This window comes from Hyperoodon ampullatus (assembly GCF_949752795.1).
Source record: "Hyperoodon ampullatus genome assembly, chromosome: 5".
NCBI lineage: Eukaryota > Metazoa > Chordata > Mammalia > Artiodactyla > Ziphiidae > Hyperoodon > Hyperoodon ampullatus.
In genome coordinates, this window is record NC_136918.1 from 33,255,492 (window position 1) to 33,277,943 (window position 22,452).

The following is a 22,452-nucleotide window of genomic DNA, read 5'->3' on the forward strand; positions in this document are numbered from 1 at the left end:
GAAAAACAAGCCTTCCAGGGTTAAAAGCTCCCATAAAGTTATCTAATCCATGCCCAGCCCAAAGCGAGAACACCCAGGGCCTGGTGAAGCTGTTCCCTCAACCCCAGAGCCTTGGCACGGAGGCTGACACCCAACAGCACTGGAGGCCCTGCTTGGGGGGCACTCCAGCCCCCAGCAGGAAGGGGACAGCTGAATGTCTGAGGCACGGCGTATGTGGCCCTCGGCCCCAAGCTGGACTCCAGTCTGCAAAGGCCCAAGGCAGCCCTAGGGTGACCTCAGAGGACCTGCGTGAGGGCCCTGGGGCTGGAAGAAGGAAGGAGCCGGCCTGGGACGGGGCAGAAACAAGAAGTGGGTGTCTTCTCCCCATCCTGGCCCCGTCAGGAGCAAGGGTCATGACCACACAGACGTCAGACCCTCAGGGCACAAATGTCTCTCCACAGCTGGTCCAAAAATAGTTTCCATCCAGCTCAGGAATGCACTGCACTTCCCTTGATGATCAGCTTCCGCCCCCTCCCCTCGGCCTCCAGGAGGCCTTTCAGGCTGGCAGAGGGCTGAGGAGGGCAGGGCTGAGCTCCGCTCCCCAGACAGGAACGGCACTTCCCCTGCTCCTGTCTCTCCCTCTCCCTATCCCACTGTCTGCATCCCTCTCTTACACAAGTATGTACTCTCAGTTTCTGCCTCCCCCAAGCTCCCCCATGGGCACCCCTCCTCCCACAGCCCCAGCACCCTCCTCCTCCCACAGTCCCAGCACCCCTCCTCCCACAGCCCCGGCACCCTCCTCCCACAGCCCCAGCACCCTCCTCCTCCCACAGCCCCAGCACCCTCCTCCTCCCACAGCCCCAGCATCCTCCTCCTCCCACAGCCCCAGCACCCTCCTCCTCCCACAGCCCCAGCACCCTCCTCCCACAGCCCCAGCATCCTCCTCCTCCCACAGCCCCAGCATCCTCCTCCTCCCACAGCCCCAGCATCCTCCTCCTCCCACAGCCCCAGCATCCCCCTCCTCCCACAGCCCCAGCACCCTCCTCCTCCCACAGCCCCAGCATCCTCCTCCTCCCACAGCCCCAGCATCCTCCTCCTCCCACAGCCCCAGCACCCTCCTCCTCCCACAGCCCCAGCATCCCCCTCCTCCCACAGCCCCAGCACCCTCCTCCTCCCACAGCCCTCTGTCTGCCCATCGTCTTCCCCTCCTCTCTCCCCTCTTCTCAGGACAGGCAGTGGGTAAACAGGAAGTGGTTAAGAGAAAAAAGAAAAGGAAGCACTGTGGGCTGGAAAGCCTCTGCTCATTTGGGTGACTTCCCTGGCTCGGAAGTCAGGTCTTGTCTGCGACGTGGACACCTCTGGGTGACAGCCTGGGCCCCGCTCCTGGAATTCTGTAACAGCCGTCTTAAAAAGGGCAGGAAAACCAACCAGAGCTTTCTGTGCCTCCAGCCACCGGTGTCTGTGCGACTTGGGGGTCCCAAGACACTGCTGAGCCAGAGGAGGCACACGGCCCCACCCTCCTTAGCATCAGGTTGGGGTTGGGAGCTGCTCCCTGAGAGCCTGTGAACGTAGACATCCTGGGCACTCACACAATCTCCATGGGGAACCACAGCCGGGGCGGGCTGACCTGTGGCCAAACGCACACACAAGGCTTCTAGAGCGCCCGGCCTCTGTGTCGGGGCTTTGGACTGGGAAGGGGAAATCCCTCCTAAAGGCGCTCTTTCTGGTACCTGGCTGACGAGCAAGTGAGGGTTACATAACGGGCCGGGTGTTCTCAGTGTCCCCGGGTCTGGTCCCCGTGGGAACGCGCCCCTCCCACTGTCTCAGTGTTCCCTTCCCTGCACTGGCTTTGGTGCCAGAAAAAGTAGAGAACAGAGATTCTCGAAATGCACAGGACTTCTACCCAGTTCCCTCATGAGGGATCTTAGCCTGACTCTGGGCACCTCAACAGAAACTAAATAAATCTCCAGGGTCAAGAGAGAAGTCACTCTTGAAAGGTTGTATCCTCCTCACCACAGGCTTCCCGAGCCTGTAAACACAGCCTGTTCTTGCCAAGGATGAGTTACTGACGAGAGAACTTGCCAACGAAGGGCTGCGCCTCTCAAAGACAGCACAGCTCTCCTGGCTCATCACCAACCCCGGAAGCCAGCTCTCTTGGAGTCTCCTCAGACCAACTCGGTCTCACCCTTGTCACTGCTTGGAAGCCCTCGGCTGGGGACGCGTCTTCTGGACGGGAGCTACCGTGCAGCCTCACCTAGCTACTTGCTGGCTCTGGACAGCAGTCCACTTTCTTCATCAATAAAAGAGGGACGGTGGTTTGTCTATCTAATGGGGTTGGGGGAATTCTTTGTAAATGTGCAATAAAGAAATGTATGGTTTCAAGAAATTTCTAATTTCACTGAGAAATCAAGTCATTAAAATCTCTTAGTAGAGAAACTTGGTGGAGCATTTACAATAGGACAGGCATTGTTCTAAGCACTTTACTTGGATTTTCTCATTACTAGTCCCAGTCGCCCTACATGGTGGTATGATTATTACCCTAATTTTTGCAAATATGGAAAATGAGGCACAGAGAAGTCAAGTAATTTATCCAAAGTCACACAGCAGGCAGGTGTCAGGGCTGGGATTTGAAGCACATTTGTTTGTCTCTGGAGCCCATATTCCTAACCACTATGTGTACTGCCTCTCCAGTATAATCCAGGCATGACTAAGTGATAAAAATTAACACAACACATAGGATAAATGTTCAAGGTGACCCAGGGTGTTTTATAGTTTTAAAATATGCAACAGATCCATCCCCAAGGCTAGCTCTTTTAATCACTGATCATTAAATCACTCTTGGCCTCCGTTTTCCTATCTGTAAAGTAAGGGCGGTAACTACGTGAGCTCTACCATTCCTCCACCGCTGACATTTGCTGTTCTCGGTCAGAGCAGGAGAAATCTGGAGAGCCTGGTACAGACTCTGGCTTAAGCTACAGGTTTTGGAATAGTAGAGGAGAGAAGGCATTTTGGGTGCAAAAAATAGGATGCATTCACTTGTGAGGATGAATACATAGAGCGCGCAGCCTGGAAGGGAAGTATTTGAAAAGGAGAGTTTGACGAGCATGGGTACCCGCGAGGTAGACATAGGCCTGTTTGTATGCATGTGTGTTTGTAAGTGTGCACGTATATAAAAAGACAGAAGGCAGGGAAGGAAGGAAGGAAGGAAGGGAAAAGGGAGGGAGGACGACTGTGTTGGAAGGAAGACCTGAGGGCTAGATTGAGGAGTTTGAATTTATGCTGTAGTCCCCAAACAGCCTGACAACAAACTCCCATCACTAGAGGGAAACGGAGAGCCTCCGCTGTACGCTGCGGCGTTCTCCTGGTTGAGTACTCCTGCTATGGTCTGCCTCTTCCCCAAGTTAGTGTCCACATGGCCTCCTCCGTCATTTTCCTAAAATGTAAACTATGTGATGACACTCTTTTGCTTAAAATCCTTCAACGGCTCCTCACCGCCAAAAGCACAGCTTCCATGTGTAAACTTTGCGTCCAACATACAAGCCTGTTACGTGGCCTCTCACATCTCTTCACTTGCCCCTGCGCCCCCGGGCACCCCAGGTTCTGGTCATTTCAAACCACTCCAAGCCTCTCAAACATGCTGAACTTTAGCATATTTTTGTTTTGAAACAATTGCTTTGGCTGCAGCGTGGGGAGCAGATGAACTTGGACGGTGGCAGCGCAGACGGGGAGAGGACGAACTTCAAAGAAATATGAGGTGAGTGGACAAGACTCACAATAGGACAGGCATTGTTCTAAGCACTTTACTTGGATTTCCTCATTACTAGTCCCAGTCGCCCTACATGGTGGTACGATTATTATCCTAATTTTTGAAAATATGGAAAACGAGGCACAGAGAAGCCAAGTAATTTATCCAAAGTCACACAGCAAGCAGGTGTCAGGGCTGGGATTTGAACTACATTTGTTTGACTCTGGAGCCCATAGTCCTAACCACTATGTGTACTGCCTCTCCAGTCTAATCCAGGCATGACTAAGTGATAAAAATTAAAACAACACATAGGATAAATGTTCAAGGTGACCTAGGGTGTTTTATAGTTTAAAAGTGTGCAACAGATCCATCCCCAAGGCTGGCAGATGGAACGCAGGAGTTGAGGAGAAGGTAGGAAAAAGGATAATTCCTGGGTTTCTGGCTTGTATAGCTGGATGAAAGGGGGAGACAAGGAAAATCAGGAGAGGACGACAGCTGGGAGGAAGATCATGAAATCAGTCTGAGACATCCTGAGACCGAGGTTCATTTAAGACATCCAAGTGGAGCTAAAGGGAGCTTGGGAACAACACAAGGGTAACTGAAGGTGTGGGCACAATGAGATTCCTGAGAGAGACTCTGGGGGAGAAGACATCTAAGCTGTGCCTTGGACAATCTCAGCACTGAATGGACTGCCAGAGGAGAAGGATCCCACAAAAGAGCCTACAGTTTTGACTGACAGTGGGGAGAGAGCTTTTCAAGGTGGGCGCAGTCAACAACATCAGCTGTCACTCAACAGTCAAGTAAGAAGAGAGCTGAACAAGCCTTAGATGCAGCAGGACACAGCCATTCAGGACCTGGAAGACCTGTTTTGGTGGAATCATGGGCCTGAATCCAAATTGGACTGTGATGAAGGCTGCCTGGGAGGTGATACATGAAGTCAGTGGGTGTAGACAAATGTTTTGAGGAATACGGCTGTGAATATGGAGGAGAGAAGAGCTTGCAGGGGGGCGGTGGGGAAGGTAAGGGTTTCTCTTTTTCTGTTCTTTTTCTTTTTCTTTTTTTTAAGACTGGAGAGTCCTGAGCATGTTCTAAACCTGACCAGAAGACTTGGTTAACAGGAAGAGTATAGATATACAATCACTTATCACATGGATATATTTGTTTACGCATTTGCCTCATCTCACTGGCTTGCAAACCCATACAAAATCAAAGATGGTGTTTTATTTTTGTTTGCCTAATGCCTAGCATGGTGTCAGGCACACAGTAGATGCTAAGAACATGTTGTTGACTGGTGGAGGCTGTGAATGACATCAGGACAAGCCTGAAGCCCTGGGGAAGATACCCGATGCTGGAAATTAGAAAAGGAATGAAGTATTATTGATGCTTATAAACTTAAATGTGATTCTTGAGATATTTCAAATTCTTAAAAAATGCCCAAGAAACCCAGAGACTTGAGGATGACACGAGAAATAACGACTAGGAATTCTCTTTCCTGTGGCAACCATGGTCATGGTTGAACAGAAGTCACAGGCTTGGCACCCGATAACGTTCTTGCATATTGTTCAGATTTCTCCAGCAAAACGCTCTTCAGAGATGTGAACAATGATGCATCCTCAGTCTCAGGGCTCGCTGCTCCTCTGTCCTTGGCTTAGTGTCAATGAACCAGGCCTGACAAGCTCAACTGAAGGTGCTTCCCAATAGGTGATGCCCTGACGAGCCCCTTACCCTTTGCCTTCATCTGCTGAACTGCATGTTGCATTCTGTATCTCACCAGCAAAACAGGACCACTACTAAGCAAATGAGGTGATGCTGCTTTAAGCTAAGCTTCCCCAAACCTCAAGAATACTTTGAGATGATAGCTCTGGCTAGAAAGCCAAGACTCCACCGTCAAAGGCAACAGAGCACTGTTACAGGATACCTTTGCCTTTCTGGTCTTAGCACCTGGTTTCTCGATGCCGATGCCCAGCTGCCAAGTCCCTCTAATTACTACTGCATTCCACACGAGGGCACCAAGGAAAGGACTTGGTGTCTGGCCCAACTCTATCAATCACAGGGAGATTAAGGCAACGGAGGGAAGATGGAAAATCCTGAGTTGCTTAATGAACTCACCTTTCCAGTTTCAAAGGAGTGTGATGAACCATAGTCCTCATAGGACCCTAAGAATGCTGACTCAGTAAGAAAAACAGAAGGCCTGTGGCCAAAAGAAACAGAGGTGCCTCACATCAACTTCTTGAGTTTGGCTTAACCTGCCGGATCTGCCTGGCAGGCACTTCTGGGGAAATGCCAACAGCATCTGGGGAGACATGAATTCACTGCCCTTTCCCCTGGTCACTGCAACAGGATGAGAGGGTTACTATTTTCAACCTGGAAAACTGTTCATGTTGCTGTGGTTGCTTAAGAGCTGCCATATTCCATCCTCAGTTGGCCACTGTTCAGAGCCTGGAGCAGCACTCTCAACGGACACAGCTGGTCTGGAATGTCACATGAGTGGGCCACGCTGAAGCTTGGCTGCCAGGAGCCCAGCCAAGCCAGGAGATGGCAGGAAGCAGCCGCCCAGAGAAGAGCATCCCCTGAGGGTTAGGGTAGGTGAGCTTTTCTTAGGCCAAGGCTTTGGGCCAACCACCAGTGGGGAGCATGGCCAACATGCCAGTCTTCTCAGCCACAGCCTCTACCACACGGCTGATCAGTAACAGCCACCTCAGTCTCCTGGTAGGGGAACAACCACCAAATGAGATCATGCATGCCAAGAGTGTTTTATACATTAGAAGAGGCTAACAAAGGTTCATTTAAGGAAAGTGGGTCCAGCCTAATCAATAACAACAGCCAGACACCCACTGACTACTAAGAGGAACACTCTGTCCCTTTCAACAAATAATAGTCATGAAGGGACGGGAACTTCGGCTGGTCTCTTGCTCTGTGTGTGTGTCCTCAGGCCTGGTCTGCTATGTCTGATCTATCCTTACGTAACCCAGAGAAACTCACTTAGCAAAACAGAGACTAAAAGTTTCCTAAAATTTTTGACCAGAGTAAAAGAGCACTTATTAGGTAAGACTTGGAAAATGTGGGCTAAATGCTTGAGTGGTGGCAGGAAGGCCTGAGCTGGTATTAAGAGATTTGGGAAGGGTCTCAAGCTAATCAAAATGCGTAAAATTCGGTAGAGGTGAGGTGACTATTTACGTACAAGGTTCTCCTCGTCTGAATCTATAATCAAGAATCTCAAGGTGATTTAGTCCAGGTTCTGGGCCTCAGTTTCCCACAATGTAAACAGTCAATGCAGGTGATAGACAGTTGACCCACTGTGTGTGACTGGTGGTGGTAGAAAAGGCAGAAGATGCAAATAATCCCACTATTTTGTGCTTGCTCATGAAGAGCACAAAATACTAACAAATTAGCCTCAGTGTGTTTCCAAGGAAAAACATCTCAATATACTAAAAAAAGTGTGTTAAAATAGATTCTATTTATTATTATTATTATCATTATTATTACAATGTTTGCCTAAAGGCCAATGATGTGATGTCAAATAGCATACCAACCTGGGGAGTATATTCCTATAGCTTAAGGACGGATGGTGGGTCATCTGATGAAGACTTTTGGGGGTGATGGTTGTGGGCTGAGGGCAACAGGCAGGGCTCAGGAAGGTGTCCAGGAGAGAGTGAAACTGAGCAGGACCCTGTGTGGTCTTCCAGGGACAGACCTTCCCCCTGCCCTGTGTTCTCCAACTCTTGTTTGTAGAAAAGTTTTAACCTCCCAAGGCTTCCCAAGTTCCAAAGAGCAAATTTAATCAGAGAAGTGAAAAAATGCAGGAACAAAGGAAAGCAGTCAAGCAAGACAAAATAATAGTTTAGCCATAAAACAAAGTCAAGGACCCTTAGCTCCTCCTCAAGGGCTATAGATGACATCCTGAGCCATATCCTTGAGTTGTTCTGCAGAAACTAAACCGCTCCCCAGGTAGAGGAAGTTGACTGCATGCTGAGCACCAGCACGTAGTCCGCAGACCACAGGCTCCAGACCAGTTGGAGGCAGAAAACTGATAACTGAGATTTCCCAAAGTATCACCCTGTTGCCTCACCACAAGCCAATCAGAAGAATGCCCATAAGCTGATCAGGCACTCTGCAACCCTCACCCCTAACACTGCCTCTGAAAACTCTTCCCTGAAAGCCCTTAGGGAGTTCGGGTCTTTTGAGCATGAGCTGCCCATTCTCCTTGCTTGGCACCTGCAATAAACACTGTGCTTTCCTTCATCACAACCCAGTGTCAGTAGATTGGCTGTGATGCATGTCACCCCAGTTCCTTTCATTAACAAGAAGATGCAAAACTTCTGGCAGACTGAACTCACTCAGAGCAACTTCCAGATACCAGCGAGCATTTGGATCTGGGTGGAGTCCTTAGGTCAGTGTTCTGACAGTCAAGAACACTTACCCCAAAGGAAAACAGGGCTCCATCCAATCCCGCCCCACCCCACCCAAAGCACTGAGCAGCAGAGTCCTATAACCAGTTACGTCACAGTTTCCAAAATCAAGACCAAACTCAAAGTGACAGCTCAACACCCAAGAAATAGAAACAAAGGAGCCTTACGAATAACTATTTCAGTCACCAGAGGTCTCTCATCATTTTCAATTTAACTAAAGAATGGAAAATTTTCTAATGTGTTATTCTACAGTATCAAAAAGTTAATGCCACCCAATTCTATACATGACTAACATCTTATCTTTGGAATTTCTCATGGTTTTCCTAGGATTTTCCTTTTTTTTTTTAAGTTTCATTATTCCCTTCACAAGCCGAACTCCATGACCTTGGATCAGGCCTGAAGTTCAAAGGCATGAGCAGAGTCCTCATCCCAAGCTCCCCTGTCTGCACACTTCCCTTTCTAAATAGACAGAGAAGGGCGGTGAGGTGAAAGCCAATGCTCAGATTACTCCATTTTTCACAATCACTGGTAAATTGTTGCTTAAGATGTTTCTGGAATCAGGATCTGAGCAGTGAGCAGGGCAATAAGAAAACTCCATTCCCAGAGCTGAGCTCAGCGCATGCAACAAGGCAGGTTCTCAAAATGGCTTGCCAACATGCTTCTTATCTTTCAAGATCTCACGCAAGTCTGGATGGTGGAAGTAGAAGCTTAAGTGGTTCATATGCTCATTCCTCAATCCCAGAAAGTTTCTGAGGAGTGGAAAATTCTAGGGACAACAAACATTTAGAAATTAATCCAATACTGTGAGCAACTCCAACTCTGTACCCCTGGCACCCAGTACAAAACCTGGAACATGAGGAATGCTCAGTGAGCTCTTGAATGAGATGAATGCAGCACTCTACCTAAAACAAAATGACCTCAGTGAGAGACCACTGTCTCAGTATCTGCAGCTGCACCAAGGTCAGATACTTATTACACTACAGTTTTTCCAAAGAGCTTTCTCCAACCTCAGGCTGCAAGAGGCTGGATGACTCCAGAGCGGAGCAGCCCAGCTCACCTGGTTCCTGCAGCCAGTCTGAAAGGTGCATTGTTTTGTTATGTGACTAAGCCCTAAATTTCGGTACCCTGTTGCCTTTCAAGTGAACTTGAGCAATATCTGGATGCAGATGGAATTCTTAGAGAATTCCTGACCATTAGATAGATGCCTATTGAGAACTTCTGAAACCAGCCTCTTTTGATGCCATCAATGTCTCTGATGCTTATCTTTGTGGAAGAAAATGTTCCTCCAGGAAGGGAGGGAGGAGGAGGACAGCTCAAAACACTTACTCAACACCCTGAGTGGGGAGGCAGAGTCCAAGGAGCTTTACAGTTATTGTCCTATTTGATGCTTACAACAACCCTTTGGGGTATTTGACAGATAAGAGAATTTGTCAGAGAGGGTAAGTGAAGAGTCCAAGGTCAGAGGTGGAAAGGGGGAATGCCAGGTTTAGAATCCAGATTTGAACACGCACTGGTCCTCGACGGTCCTGGTAAATGGTCTTTTGTGGAAGTATCTTTACTAATTACAGGTGTATCATTCCTTACAATCATAGTTACTGAAGAATACTGTATCAAATTCTGTTCTCATAGCCACCATATTCTGAGTACTCCAAAATGGAAGATGACTCTCTTGGTCTTTGCCGTCACGTGCATAATTAGGATTTATATATTACGAGATAAAGAACACTGCTATGAGGATATTCTTTAGAGGGAGAGGAGACCTTTCTCTATAATGCATCTTTGTATTTGCAAATAGTATCCAGGTAAACCATCAAGAAACTGACTAGAGACTAATATACATGAAAAGATGTGAAGAATTTTCTAGGCTTTCCCACCTGAGGCACACAGTGGTAGCAATCCCACCAAGAGGCCCCTTTCTTCTTGGGAAATTAAATATGTCAAATCTTGGTTCATTCAAAAGGTACTTTTTGAGGCCTTTGTCATGGAGCCACATTCCAGAAGGTCCTATAAGTCATTTATGAAATATGCAAATTGCAATGCAGTGACAGAAGGTAGAGCTGTGACCATAGTCCCAGAGATGGCCACCAGGATACTTATTGTGAGTGTGAAAATTACATTTCTGAAGAAAACGGTATGAATAGGGTGAGAGGTATTTTTACAAACATATCTGGATAACTGTTGCCATGGAGGTGTTTCACCTGGCAAGAATCAGGAAGTCCAGGCTTCCCTGGTGGCGCAGTGGTTGAGAGTCCGCCTACCGATGCAGGGGACACAGGTTCGTGCCCTGGTCCGGGAAGATCCCACATGCTGCAGAGCGGCTAGGCCTGTGAGCCATGGCCACTGAGCCTGCGTGTCCGGAGCCTGTGCTCCGCAACGGGAGAGGCCACAACAGTGAGAGGCCCGCGTACCGCGGAAAAAAAAAAAAAAAAAAAAGGAAATCAGGAAGTCCAAAGCTAGGGCTTAATGTCAGAGGCGCTTTTACCAGGAGAGGCTTAACATAACCTTGTGAAACTTTCTGGAAACCATCAGCCCAGACCAGGAACCTGTGTTTGGATGCCGGCTCTGGCCACTAGGAATGATGCCACTAGTGTCTCACTCTCCATATTTTTTTTTTTTTACATCTGAGAGAAAACTGTAGTGGCCCTTTGACCTCTAATTGCCTGCCACATATTAAAGGATTCATATATATTTATATGGACAAATTGGCCAAATAACCTATTAGATGAAGTAAAATATATGAGACCTTACTTACATATACTTTTGGGATCTCAGAGTCACAAGACCAAAAGCGTTCTGTTCAAAATTCTATATTCTATTTGATGTAAATTTTCTCAATATATGAAACCCAAGAAGTAGGCTATTAGCAAATTATTCCATGTATGCCAGTGCATGTATTTTAAGTACAGAGACTGCTGGAAGCATCAGGGTTGCGACTGATTTCAACAGTTTACCATAACGGAGTAACTCAAATCCCAGGAAGTGCACTGTTTGGGTACAGAAACCAACAAAGAACAACAAAGTTTGAGCAGTAACCTTTAATTACACTGAAAACAACTAAACAGACCATGTCCTTCTTCACATGTTCTATCAGCAGAGGGATTCTGAAGGGTCAACATTTTATGAGACTCAAAAGAATAGAAACCCTCACAATGGCCCCATAGCTCCCTTTGTACACACAGGAATCGGCTATGGACAGAACCACTCTCTAAGTTATGTTGCCTCTAGAAACCAGACGGAGAAACAGCAGCCCTGGCTGCACACACATTCCCATGACAGTGTGTCACAAAAGTAATAACCAAGTTGTTCAACTGCTTCCAGACCTCAGTCAGATTTGCTTCACTACTAACTTTCATGATGTATAACATATCACAAACCTGTAATCTCTAGCCCGTCCCCTCGGTCCTGTCTCTTGGTTGGAGGTAAGGACCAGAGCCTCTTACAGATGGAAAGACCAGAGAGAATTGGAGGAGCTTCTCTCCAGGATGTCCCCACTGGTCCTGGCCTGGCTCCGCCTCAGCCCCCGTCTGAAGATGGACCAGAACCACGCAGCCACTGTGGGCCCAGCTGCAGGGGGAAGGGCTGAGAAACACTGAGAGAACGCTGAAGTCAGCAGCTTGTGAGTCTCCGAGTCAGCATCTTGAAGCCCAGAGTCGTTGTTGAGAAATAAGACTTCTCCCCCACAAAAACCCTGAATGTAACAGTGATCCAAGAGCTCAAAACCAGCGGGCCAAATTCCGGAGAGGGAGCCCAGAGCTGACCACGGGAACAAGGAACTGGGGGCGGATCCTTCACCCACCCGCTGCTGCCTCCTGAGCAAGCTGGAGTGTTTGTGAGACAAGGAACGGGGAGCTGGGCACTACATCGACGGGCCAGGAGGATCGGTCCTGCCCGGAGCTGGGCGTCCTTCCTGGATGATCACACACCACCGTGACCTTGTTCCAGAAACTACTGTCTCCAGGAAGACCTGGATAGCTTCAACTAGTTGTTGCTTTCCCAGTGAAGGGGTGGAGGAGGCTAACTGGGGACGCAGTGGAAAGAGAGTCAAGTGTTCTAATTATTGATGTATTCAAGTAATTCAACTTCAGGTGCTTCTTAGGATATCATAGTATATGAAAAAAAAGCAAGCTACAAAATTGTATACATACACACACGTAGAAAAAATTTAGAAGGAAAACCTCTTAAAGTATGAATGATGGAATGGTGAACAATTTCTTTGAGAACATTCTAGACCTAAGAATAATCCTACAGCTAGTTGGAGTTATTCTCTTGACTGAGAACACACTTTAGGAAGGGATGCATGTGAAGCAGTGAGGGTAAAAGAAGTTCTTTGTCTGGTTCACCAGATGGTTCAAATTAACCCTGGTCACCAAGAAGGAGACAGACAGCTCAGACTGACCACACATCCATCAACTCCCCCTATATTTTTCAAGCTTTCCAACTTCGGGGGAACGAAAGACATCTCAGCTCAGCAATTCTGAGGAGTTAGTGACTCAAAGCACCGCACACGTGGGAGCCCCAAGGGCATTGTTTTTTTAATTTTATTTTTTTATACAGCAGTTCTTATTAGTTATCAATTTTATACACATTAGTGTATATATGTCAATCTCCCAATTCATCACAGCACCACCACCACCCCCTGCCGCTTTCCCCCCTTGGTGTCCATACGTTTGTTCTCTACATCTGTGTCTCTATTTCTGCCAAGGGCATCTTGAACCTCCTGTTTCCACACCTGGGGACACACGAGAGTCTCTCAACACCACAGGGCTGGATGGAGCGAAGGGAGGAGCAAGCACCCAGCATCTGGCAGGAGCCTGAAATGCAAGACTAGCTCAGGAGGACTGTGGGTTCTGTGGGTATTCACTCAGCTACAGGATACTCCAGGTTCCAAAATGACCGGTTCTCCTTACTAAGGCCTCTCGCACCTCATGTACCACCCGCCCCACACCTCCAGGCTCTGTGCTGTATTAGTTTCGGAGGCACATGACATCTGAGGGAAGGAGGGGAGGCAGCCCCCACGTGCTGGGCCCTGTTTCCTGCCAACCACCGTGCTGGGTCCTTTATCCACGTCTTCTCTTGCAATTCTCAAAGTGATGCAGAAACAAGGGAGTGCTGGGGTGTTTTTAGAGACAGGAAAACCCAAAGTCCAAGACAACCCAGGTAGTAGGCTGATAAACCATGGGGATGAGATCTGCACAGATCGTCCGACCTAGCAGCCCTGGCTCCCAGGCAACACAGACACAAGCAGCCTTCTGGACGAAGACACATCAGAGGATTATTTCTGGTACCTGAGGGGAAAGGAGGGAGCTCCGTGATAATACTTGCTAATATGTTAAAAAAAAAAAAATTCACGGCTGAAAGCCAATTACAGACACGGCCAGGCTTCTTGGAGCATTTATGGTGGCTGCTAAAGGGAATAGGCAGTCCATCCATCCCGCCGTGCCAGAAGTCCTCAGCAAAGCCCCGACTCACGGGGAAGGCAGCCCCGCCTGCACACTGGACAGCAGCTGTGGCTCCCAGGGGTATGTGGCACTGACTCTTAAAGGAGCCAGTGGTCAGCAAGGCAATGTGCCTTAGACACATTCTCTTACTGCTCACAACAGCTCTGTGCCCAAAGTGACACAAGTAGCACGTGGTGGTGGATTTAGGCTCGGACCTGCCTGATCCTAAGCACTTCTCCTGCTAATCCAGACAGAACCATCCCGTGGAACCACCAAATCTACCAGAAAGAGTGGATCCCTGTGGCCTGATCAGCACATCAACTCCTGACTCTTGCCAGCTAGCTGACTCTTCTATGACATTATACGTCCTACATTTTCTGGAGCAATTCCAATTTTGAGCATGCTGGTTCCGTTGCACCCATGGGTGTGCTCATACTTGTCTTATGATGCATCCTGCCCCCAGAGGCCTCACAGGCTTACGCTCATCTGTGCAACCCTCTGCACTTGTTTCTCCCATGGAGGGATGGTTACCCCTCCCGCAGTGACAGATCATTTATATGTTCTGACTTGCTTCACATGTTTGTGCTTTATCTTCCCTGCCACACTCTTAAGTTCCTTTTAAATCAACACTTTACCACTGGAAGACCGTTCACAAAGAAGGAATCCTGGAAACAACAGAATACACAGCAGTAGAAGAAACTACAAGCCTGCCTAAAATTGTTCTGCTTACTCGATTTGCAGGTGGCAGGGTGCTGGACTGAATGACCCTTTAGAGACATGATTTTACAGTATCTCATCAGAGCGCAACTCCCAGAATGGGAACTGACAAACTGTAATTTAACTGGAATCCACGTAAAGTCCTATGCTTAGATTCAAAAACTTAAGTGCTCCAACGTGACACAACAGAAACTTGGCTTGGCTATAGTTCATTCAAAATATTTAAAATCTTCAACTTTTGGTATAGTAAAGTTAAAACCAAGTTCAATGGTACAATGTGATTGTTTAACAGAAAAGAAAAAGCGAGTGTTGTTAGGATGTGTTCATGGAAGTGGAACGTTCAGGTCACAGGAAGCAAATGTTTCGCTGAACTCGGGGCTGAGCCCTCGTTACCCAGATGACAAATAACACGCCTGATTCCGAGAGGCACACTTAACAAAATGATAGAGCCTCAGAGAAGGAAGAGACCTGGTGTCTAGCCTGGATAAGAAAAGAGAACAGAGAAACATAAAGAAGTTCTCAGACGTTTGACAGTTTGTCATGCGCAAGAGGGCGCCTAAAATGTGAACTGCTGAGCAGAAGTGACTGAGAAACAATCTTCTGTTTGATATAAAAGGAAACTTTCAAATCATGTCTATGCAAGGCAGAACGATGGGCCTCAAAGATGTGCACAGCCTAATCCCTGGAATTTGTATCAGTGTTACTTTACGTGGTAAGAGGGACCCTGCAGATGTGATTAAGTCAAGGATCCTGAGATGGGGAGACTCATCGGATTATCCCGTGGGTCCGACGCAATCGCAGGGCTCCTTATAAGGAAGAGGCAGGAGCATCAGAGCAAAGCAGAGGTCAGAGTCAGAGACATATCTGAGGATGCTACACTGCTGGCTTTGAAAACAGAGGACGGTGCCACAAGCCAAGGGATGCAAATGGCTTCTAGAAGCTGGAAAGGGCCAGGGAACAGATTCTCCCTTAGAGCTTCTAGAAGGAATGTAGCCCTGACACCTGGATTTTAGCCAAATAACACCTGGATTTTAGCCAATTCATTTCAGAGTTCTGACATCCAGAACTAGAATAGAATACATTTGTGTTGTTTTAAGCCACTAAGTCCGTGGTAATTTATTAGAGCAGCCATAGGAGATGAATGGGATGTCTAACAAGGGAATAATCTCTTCTGGCCCCAGGGAGCTCCTTGTCCCCAGGCGCAATCAAGAAGAGGCTGATCACCTGTGTGTCAGGAATGCTGTGTGGATAAGTCCTGGATGACCTACGGCCGACCCCTCCAACTCAGTCCACATCACGTAGCAGTGCCATCTCCTGCTTTTGTATTCGACACACTGGTCCCACCCCCAAGGCTTGCCCTTGTCTTCTCCCAGGAGGACTGTGGCAGTAAGTAAAAGGCATGCTTTGGGGACGTCCAAACGGCACCCAGGCCTGTGCCTGGCTCAGAGCAGAAGTGCTTGCGGGGGTGCCTACCTGAGCAGAGGACTCCTTTGTTCCTGGCGCAGGAGAAGTTGTCGCACTCGCAGAAGGGCCCGTAGATCTTCCCAAACTCGCTCTCGAAGCAGGAGCACTGGTTGCAGCTGCACTGCCCGCGTCCGCTGCACAGGGGCTTGCCCTCCGCTTCTCGGCACAAGTTCTGGTACCCGCTCTGGCTCTCCCCTTCCTGGCACTCGCACCTGGTGCCCAGGTAGCTGGGGTTGCACTCACACAGGCCGCAGACGTAAGTCCCGTTGCCGCTGCACCTGGCGCTGTCCGGCTCCAGCCCTGTGCTGCAGCTGCACCTGCAGTTGTAGGTGACCCCCACCTCCAGGCTGTCCCGGAATCCCACGGGCCGCAGGGTGAACATGGGCTGCGCGTGTTTGCCCGGGCAGCTCCGGGCCTCCACCGACACCTCAAAGGATGCCTGCGCAGGAGAAAGAGAGGGGACGTGGTGGCCATGGTGCATTTGGGCCTCCCGCTGTCTGCACCGGCTTCCTGATCAGCCAGGGGCCTGGCCCAAGCACAGTTCCTCCAAGGTCCTCAGTGAAGAACGGGGGCCAAATCCAGCCCCTCCCCACACTCACGGAGGGCCACTCCCACGGCCCAAGGAGGAAGAGGCCCCGGAGACAGCAAGCCCCTTCACTTTACCCAGGAAGGGCGTATTCAGGCGTGCCAACATTTGATAGACATCATGCTTGATTCTTTGACGTTCATCATCTCTTTTACCTCCCAGAGGAAAAGGGCTTCCACAGGAAGGTAGAAAGATTCACTCAAGCTTACAAGGTTCTCTTTCTCCCCTTTTCACTTCTATCTTATCCTCTTCCCGTCTCCATTTTGAAAGTCAACAAAATATTCAACAATTTACCAGGCACCTCCTCTATGCCAGGTTAGACGTGGCTCCCTGAACTCACGGGGTGCTGTGGTCAGGAGGCCCTGGCAACCGCCTGCCCTTTTGCAGAGGTGTTTCCTCCCCTGCTGGAGAAGGGAGAGATGACTCTCGGGTCCCTTCCAGCATATCTGTCTCCTCACAGACACACCTGAGCCTCCCTCGGCCCCAATTTCTCGCTGCGTGGTCCTCACAGCTGTGTCTTTCACAATCAGTCCACGGCCCGGAGGTTGTAAAGAAGCATCATTGCCACACACATGGACAGACTTTTTCTTATTAAACAAAGCATGCACAGGAGTGCTGCTAACTCCCGAGCTGCTAATGGGTTGCCATGGAAACAGGCAGCAAGGTGGACCTTGCTGGCAGATGGCAATGGAGGAAAGATGCCTGTTAGCAGCCCACATGGTTGGGATGTGAGGAAAGCAAGGACACTGCTCGCTGTGATTCTCCCAGGGAGAACAGCGTGACTCCACCTTCCCTCCCCCCCACCATGTGGTGAGAATCATCCAGCACGGCCCCCCAAGCAGGGCGCTGTGGAAATCTGCAGACAGGTAGCTGGCACGCCCTGACCAAACACCATCCTGAAGTCCTTCTCCCCTGAACCGACAGAGGCCTGGTCTCACTCCAGAAACTGACCCACCGCCTCTGGCCCAGACGTCTTTCTTTTTCAAAAGGCTCCTCAGAACATTCTGAAACTCAGAACTAAGTTAGGAACCACTTTTAGCTACTGGTATTGTTAACTCTATTATTTGGGTTGGAATAGAACTGGTTTTTAAAAAGCCATCAATAACCTGCTTTACTGGGCACTCTTTAGGTAATAGTGTATATTTCTGGAGAACACTCAAAATATCTTTTTCTAAATGTTCTACAGATCCCTGTCACTTTGGGATCTTTACTAATTCTAAAAGGCCTCCCCCCTCTGTGACATCTAGGGACGCCCCCCGCAGGGTGGGAGCGGGAGTGTGTGAGGCTGAGCAGGAGACCCCGCTTCCTAGGTCCTGGAGAGAGTCTGCTTGGCAACAAGACACCAGGAGTCGGCATTAGTGAAGCAGTATCACAGCAGACACCGTGAGACAGGTGCGCTGAGGACAATGACCAGGAGCCAGGGTCAGAGGACGCCGGGAGAAGCAAGCCAGCTGCAGACAGTTGGGACGGGCCCACACCCCACCTCCATGTGGGGGGTAGGAGGAGGCAAAGGGAGAGACTGGCAAAAGCACGTTCACAACCAGGTTCCAAGGCCCTCAGGTACAGGTGGGCTCTCGAGGTAGGGAAGCAAGATGCGGACCCACCCAGGGCACTGCAATCTGCCTAACGGTTACCAGGTGCTGAGTACCACACGCACCAGGCCCCGTGCTGGGCATTTCCACACGCATCTCATTTACATGCCCTAGGAGGAGGCATCCTCATTTACCAGAAAGAAAACGGGGTTGGTGGGCTCCGGGAGCTTAGTGCTGGTCACACAGCTGGGGAGGGGTGGGGCTGGGCCTGTGCTCTCCTTGGCATGTCACCTCCTAGAAGTAGGGAATGAGGCAGATGTCCAGTGTCCAGACCTGGGTAGAGAGAGAGAGGCCCAGCTCACAGAGGGACCACTAGATGGTGACCCACCCAGTAGTGACCAGAAGATCCTGGTCTACTTTAAACCTTCCTGCCTTGGGCTGGAGATAACCTGAGCCTGCAGATGGAAGGACAGGGAGGCTGCACCTGACCGAGGTGCCATGGGGCATCAAGAATGTGGAGACAGATGAACATCCCTTCCTCTGAGGCTCAGAGAGAAGCCTGCTACCTCCCAGGGGAATAACTTTGCTGGACTTGTTAAATGGAAAGCCCTGTCCCCCACAAAGGCCGCTGGGGGTCAGAAGTGGAAAAAATTACAAAGAAACAGCCTGGACCAAGAGCCAAAGGCATTTAATTATTGCAAGACTGTGGGGAGTGTCCATCTGTGAGCATAACCTTCCCCCAGTAAAACTTGCCTGCACCAAGGGATCAAGTAACAAGAGAGGGAATTAAATCTCCTGGGCCTCGCAGATGTCTGTGTTTGCTGGAGAGGGAGTGGAGAGGTTGGGGACGCCCCTGAATCAGTGCCGGCAGCTGATCACCCAGGATTCAGAAAGACTCACACACTGTCTGCCCAGTCTAAGGCCTGGCTTCTAAGCAGGTCCCAGGGGCCTTCTTCAGCCAAAGCTCTGGTCTAACCGAGGTCCAAGCTGTCGGGCCCCATGCAGCTTAGCGTGCAGCCGGCCACCTGATAACCAGAGAACAGCTCCATTTCAGCCACTAAGTCTCAGGTCCTGCTGGGCACAGGAATGCTATAAAAAGCACTTCGGCAACAGCAAGTAAATCTGTTCTGCTACTCCTCCCTTCAGAGTCCATTTCCCTGAGGGCTCAGGAAAGAATGCAGAGAGTTGGTCAGGCAGCTGGAATCAGGCTCCTCTTCCCTGATTACTGTGGACTCTTGAAAGTGAAGGCTCCCCAGTTCCAGGAGGCTTTCCGTTTTCCCACTCCGAGATTCCAGAGGAAGGTCGCGGACACAGCAGTCCTCCCTCCCCCTCAGTCTTATTATTTGAACCTCATTGGGATGCTCCTGGTTCCCGCACAGGGCTGCTGGCCTGATCCACCCTTTCAAAGGGGCTACCCAGCCCCCACCCAACAAACCCATGCTCTGCAAGTGCCAAGTCCACTAGGAGCTCGCTGAGACAAAGCGCTGGGCATGGGCAAGGGGTGGAGAGCCCCAGGGGAGGGGCCGGAGAGCGGGACGCTGTGGGAAGCCCCCAACGGGGCTCACTGGGTCCTTTGTACCGGGCGTTAGTGCCGGTCGCAGTGCCGGTCGCACAGCCAGCCACTTGCATACTGATTTGTCAAAGAAAAATGACTCCCGGTGGCCAGGCCCACTCAGTCAGCCCTGGTTGATGCTGGGAGGAAAATTAGGGAAAAAGCAGAAATCACTGGATTTGGGACTGCCAGATTTCACGTAAGGAATATTTCTCTGAGGACAACCTCTGTCCCTCACCCCCTACCACCTCCCCTTGCTTCTTGCCTGGACAGATAGATCTCTTAACCCAGAGGACAGTCACAGAACCGCGGCCTCTGACTGGAAGTGACCATGGAGACGGTGCCCGCCCACCTCCTCCACCTCTGCAGGAAGCTCTGGTTACACGGAGGCGAGACCTGCCCGGATGCCACTTGAACCCAGCTGTCCCAAGGCTCCCCCTCCCCCATGGGCCATGTCCTTATCCACAGGCCAGACGCTGAGAGGCACCGGATGGCAGTTACACCCTGTCTGCGTTCCCCAACCCCTCTCCTCCAGTGAGGCCCCGGGCCCTTCTGCGGTGCTCTTTACTCTGCCTACCCTCCTCGCCATTTCTGACTTACCCAGAGCCCTCCCAGTTTATGGTACTAAAGAACGGAAATCATGCCTGCCAACTAATGGCCAGACACCTTAGCTTGGCATGGATGTCCCACCAGTTGGCCCAATCCTGCCTCTGCAGCCCCAGCTCCTCTCTTCGCAGTTCCCAACCCACTCCCCTCAGCTGCTTCCCACCTGCAACAGGGCAATCAATGCTCTTTCACACCTTCTCGGACTCACCACTAATGGGGCCTCCCCACGCTTTTTCTATGTCTGGAAAACTCGGAGCCTCAGCTCAAACAGCACCCGCTCTGCGATGCGGGGCCCTTCTCCCTTGGGGCTCCCGCAGCACCAGGCCCAGCTTTCATCACTGCCCCCAACCCTATGGGGTTGACTCCTGCACCTACATTTCCTCCACCAGATTTGTCCCCGGGACAAATGTCAAGAGGGAAATGCCTACATACTCAGGAACAAACCTAAGTCCAACTGTCGGCTCTTTGGAGAAAGTTCAGCCTGAGATGAGGGACACAAGTACATCTCTCCTTCAGCAAGAAGGGGGTCGAGGGGAAGCCCCCCAGTTCTCCCTCCAGGCCAGCTCCGTGGGCACATGTCCGTGCAGTCACACAGAGCCCCGTGCTCAGAAGGGCCCGTGTTTAGTTTAATGCTCTGCTGTTGTCATCTTGAAATTCTTTATTTTTTAACAAGGACCCCACATTTCCATTTTGCCCTGGATTCTGCCCCCCACTGCCTCCAGGGCCTCAGAGAGCTCACCTCTGGTGGCCTGCGAGCAGCACCGGGTCCGGCTATGACAGGCAAGTGGCTACTACTCTGTGTCAGCTTGTTTCCACCCACAGAAAACAAAACCTCACAGCCCTGGTGGCAGAGCCGGGGGCCATGTGACTGTGGCCTCTTGGGCAGAGAGAGGAAACAAGGAGCCAGCATGGCAGGCCTGCCTTTGGGCTGCTGTCTCAACAGGACCACGGCCCCTGGGACCCCAAGGGAGGCTCTCCCTGGCCCGTCCGTGGGGAACTGCTGTCGAGGGTGTGGGAGAAGCACCCTTCTTCCTTCCATTTCAAATGCTTTAGAAATCATCCAGATATGTCTGAGATTTTCCACTTTTGTGAAAAATGCCACTTAAAATCCTTTCCTGTCTTCTGGACAATGTTCCTATTTTTCCAAAGTGTCCTAGCAAAAAACAAAATCTGTACACTAGAGTGTCTGTACAAAAGTGGTGATGATCCCACCTTTAGCTTCTCTGAAACTTTTACTTTCAAAATGCACGAGGTATAAGGAAAAACACACGAACTTTGGCATCAGTGGTTGCAGCTCTGACTCCCGGCGCTTGTGCTCACCAGCAGCCAGACTTCCAGCAAGTCTCTCAGGGCCCCCCACCTTGGAGCCTCAGTCTTTCTCACATAAAATGGGGAAGTAATGTCTATCTGACAGAGGCTGCAAGCAGCAGAGGAAGCCAGCAGCCAAGCTCTAGCAGAGCATGGAGAGTATTATAAATTCCCACGAAATGGTAACTCTGTCATTCCCTCCACGGTCAGAAGGCGATGACCAGGGAGAGGACTTGGTTTGGAGAGAGCTGTGAGTCCACTGCCGTCTGTGGGTGACCCCACATCTCGGGACGCCCAGCAGCACTGAGCCCCAGGGGGTGTTCACAGAATGCGGTGAGGTGTTCCCTGCTGGAGGCCCCGGCCCTTGTTATGGTGCTCTGATCTGAGGCAAGCCGTCTGAACGGGGATGATGGAACAGAACCATGGGCAGCAAGAGGCCAGGGGGAGGGGGCATGGGTGCTGGCATCAGAGCCAGAAAGCCCTGGCCTTGAACTTTCACTTTGCCACTTACTGGCTACTTACTTGGGCAATTCATTGAATTCTTCGTGCCTCAGTTTTTCTCATCTGTCAACATGAATAACTATCTTCCTTACAAGGAACCCAGTGAGGAACATGGAGCTAACTCTTTGTCCAGTTACTTTCCAGTCCTTTCCAATACTAACTGCATTGCCCCCTTGGGTCCATTAGGGACCCAATATTCTTATAATAATTTCCCCTTTTTTCTTATGGCAGCATAAAATGGCTTCAGTTTCTTGCATTCAAAAAGAATTCCAACTTTATGCAATTATTATCAACAAACACCAGTTCCTTTCATCTTCCTGGTGCCTATATACCTCCAGCATGATAGTTCCTTTACAGCTGCCCTTTGAAAAAAAAAGAAAATGGAACAAAGAACCCCAGATGCAGTCTGACCCACACAAAAAAGAGTGAAACCATTTTCTCTGGGGTTCCATTAATGCAGCCTCAGTTGGCATTTTTTTTTTAAAGCAACACTGCTTATTCACACTGAGCCTTTGGGAATTAGAATCTACCAGATCCTCTTCTTAAAAGCTACTATCAAACCAAGTTCCCTCTATCCTATTAATATTCTGAACTTAATGCAAGATATTAATCCTG

At 49.9% G+C, this 22,452-nt stretch overlaps 1 protein-coding gene across 3 annotated transcripts in view; it reads right to left on the minus strand.

Annotated features, from left to right (window-relative positions):
• ITGB5 (integrin subunit beta 5) overlaps positions 1-22,452 on the minus strand; it is a gene marked incomplete at its 5' end in the record, with an annotated part of 107,326 nt that overhangs the window by 13,379 nt on the left and 71,495 nt on the right. For all 3 annotated transcript variants that reach the window (XM_079704556.1, XM_079704557.1, XM_079704558.1), the window contains one exon: positions 15,762-16,191. In XM_079704556.1, coding sequence (XP_079560682.1) covers positions 15,762-16,191 — 430 coding nt within the window. The remainder of the gene's footprint in view (positions 1-15,761; positions 16,192-22,452) is intronic.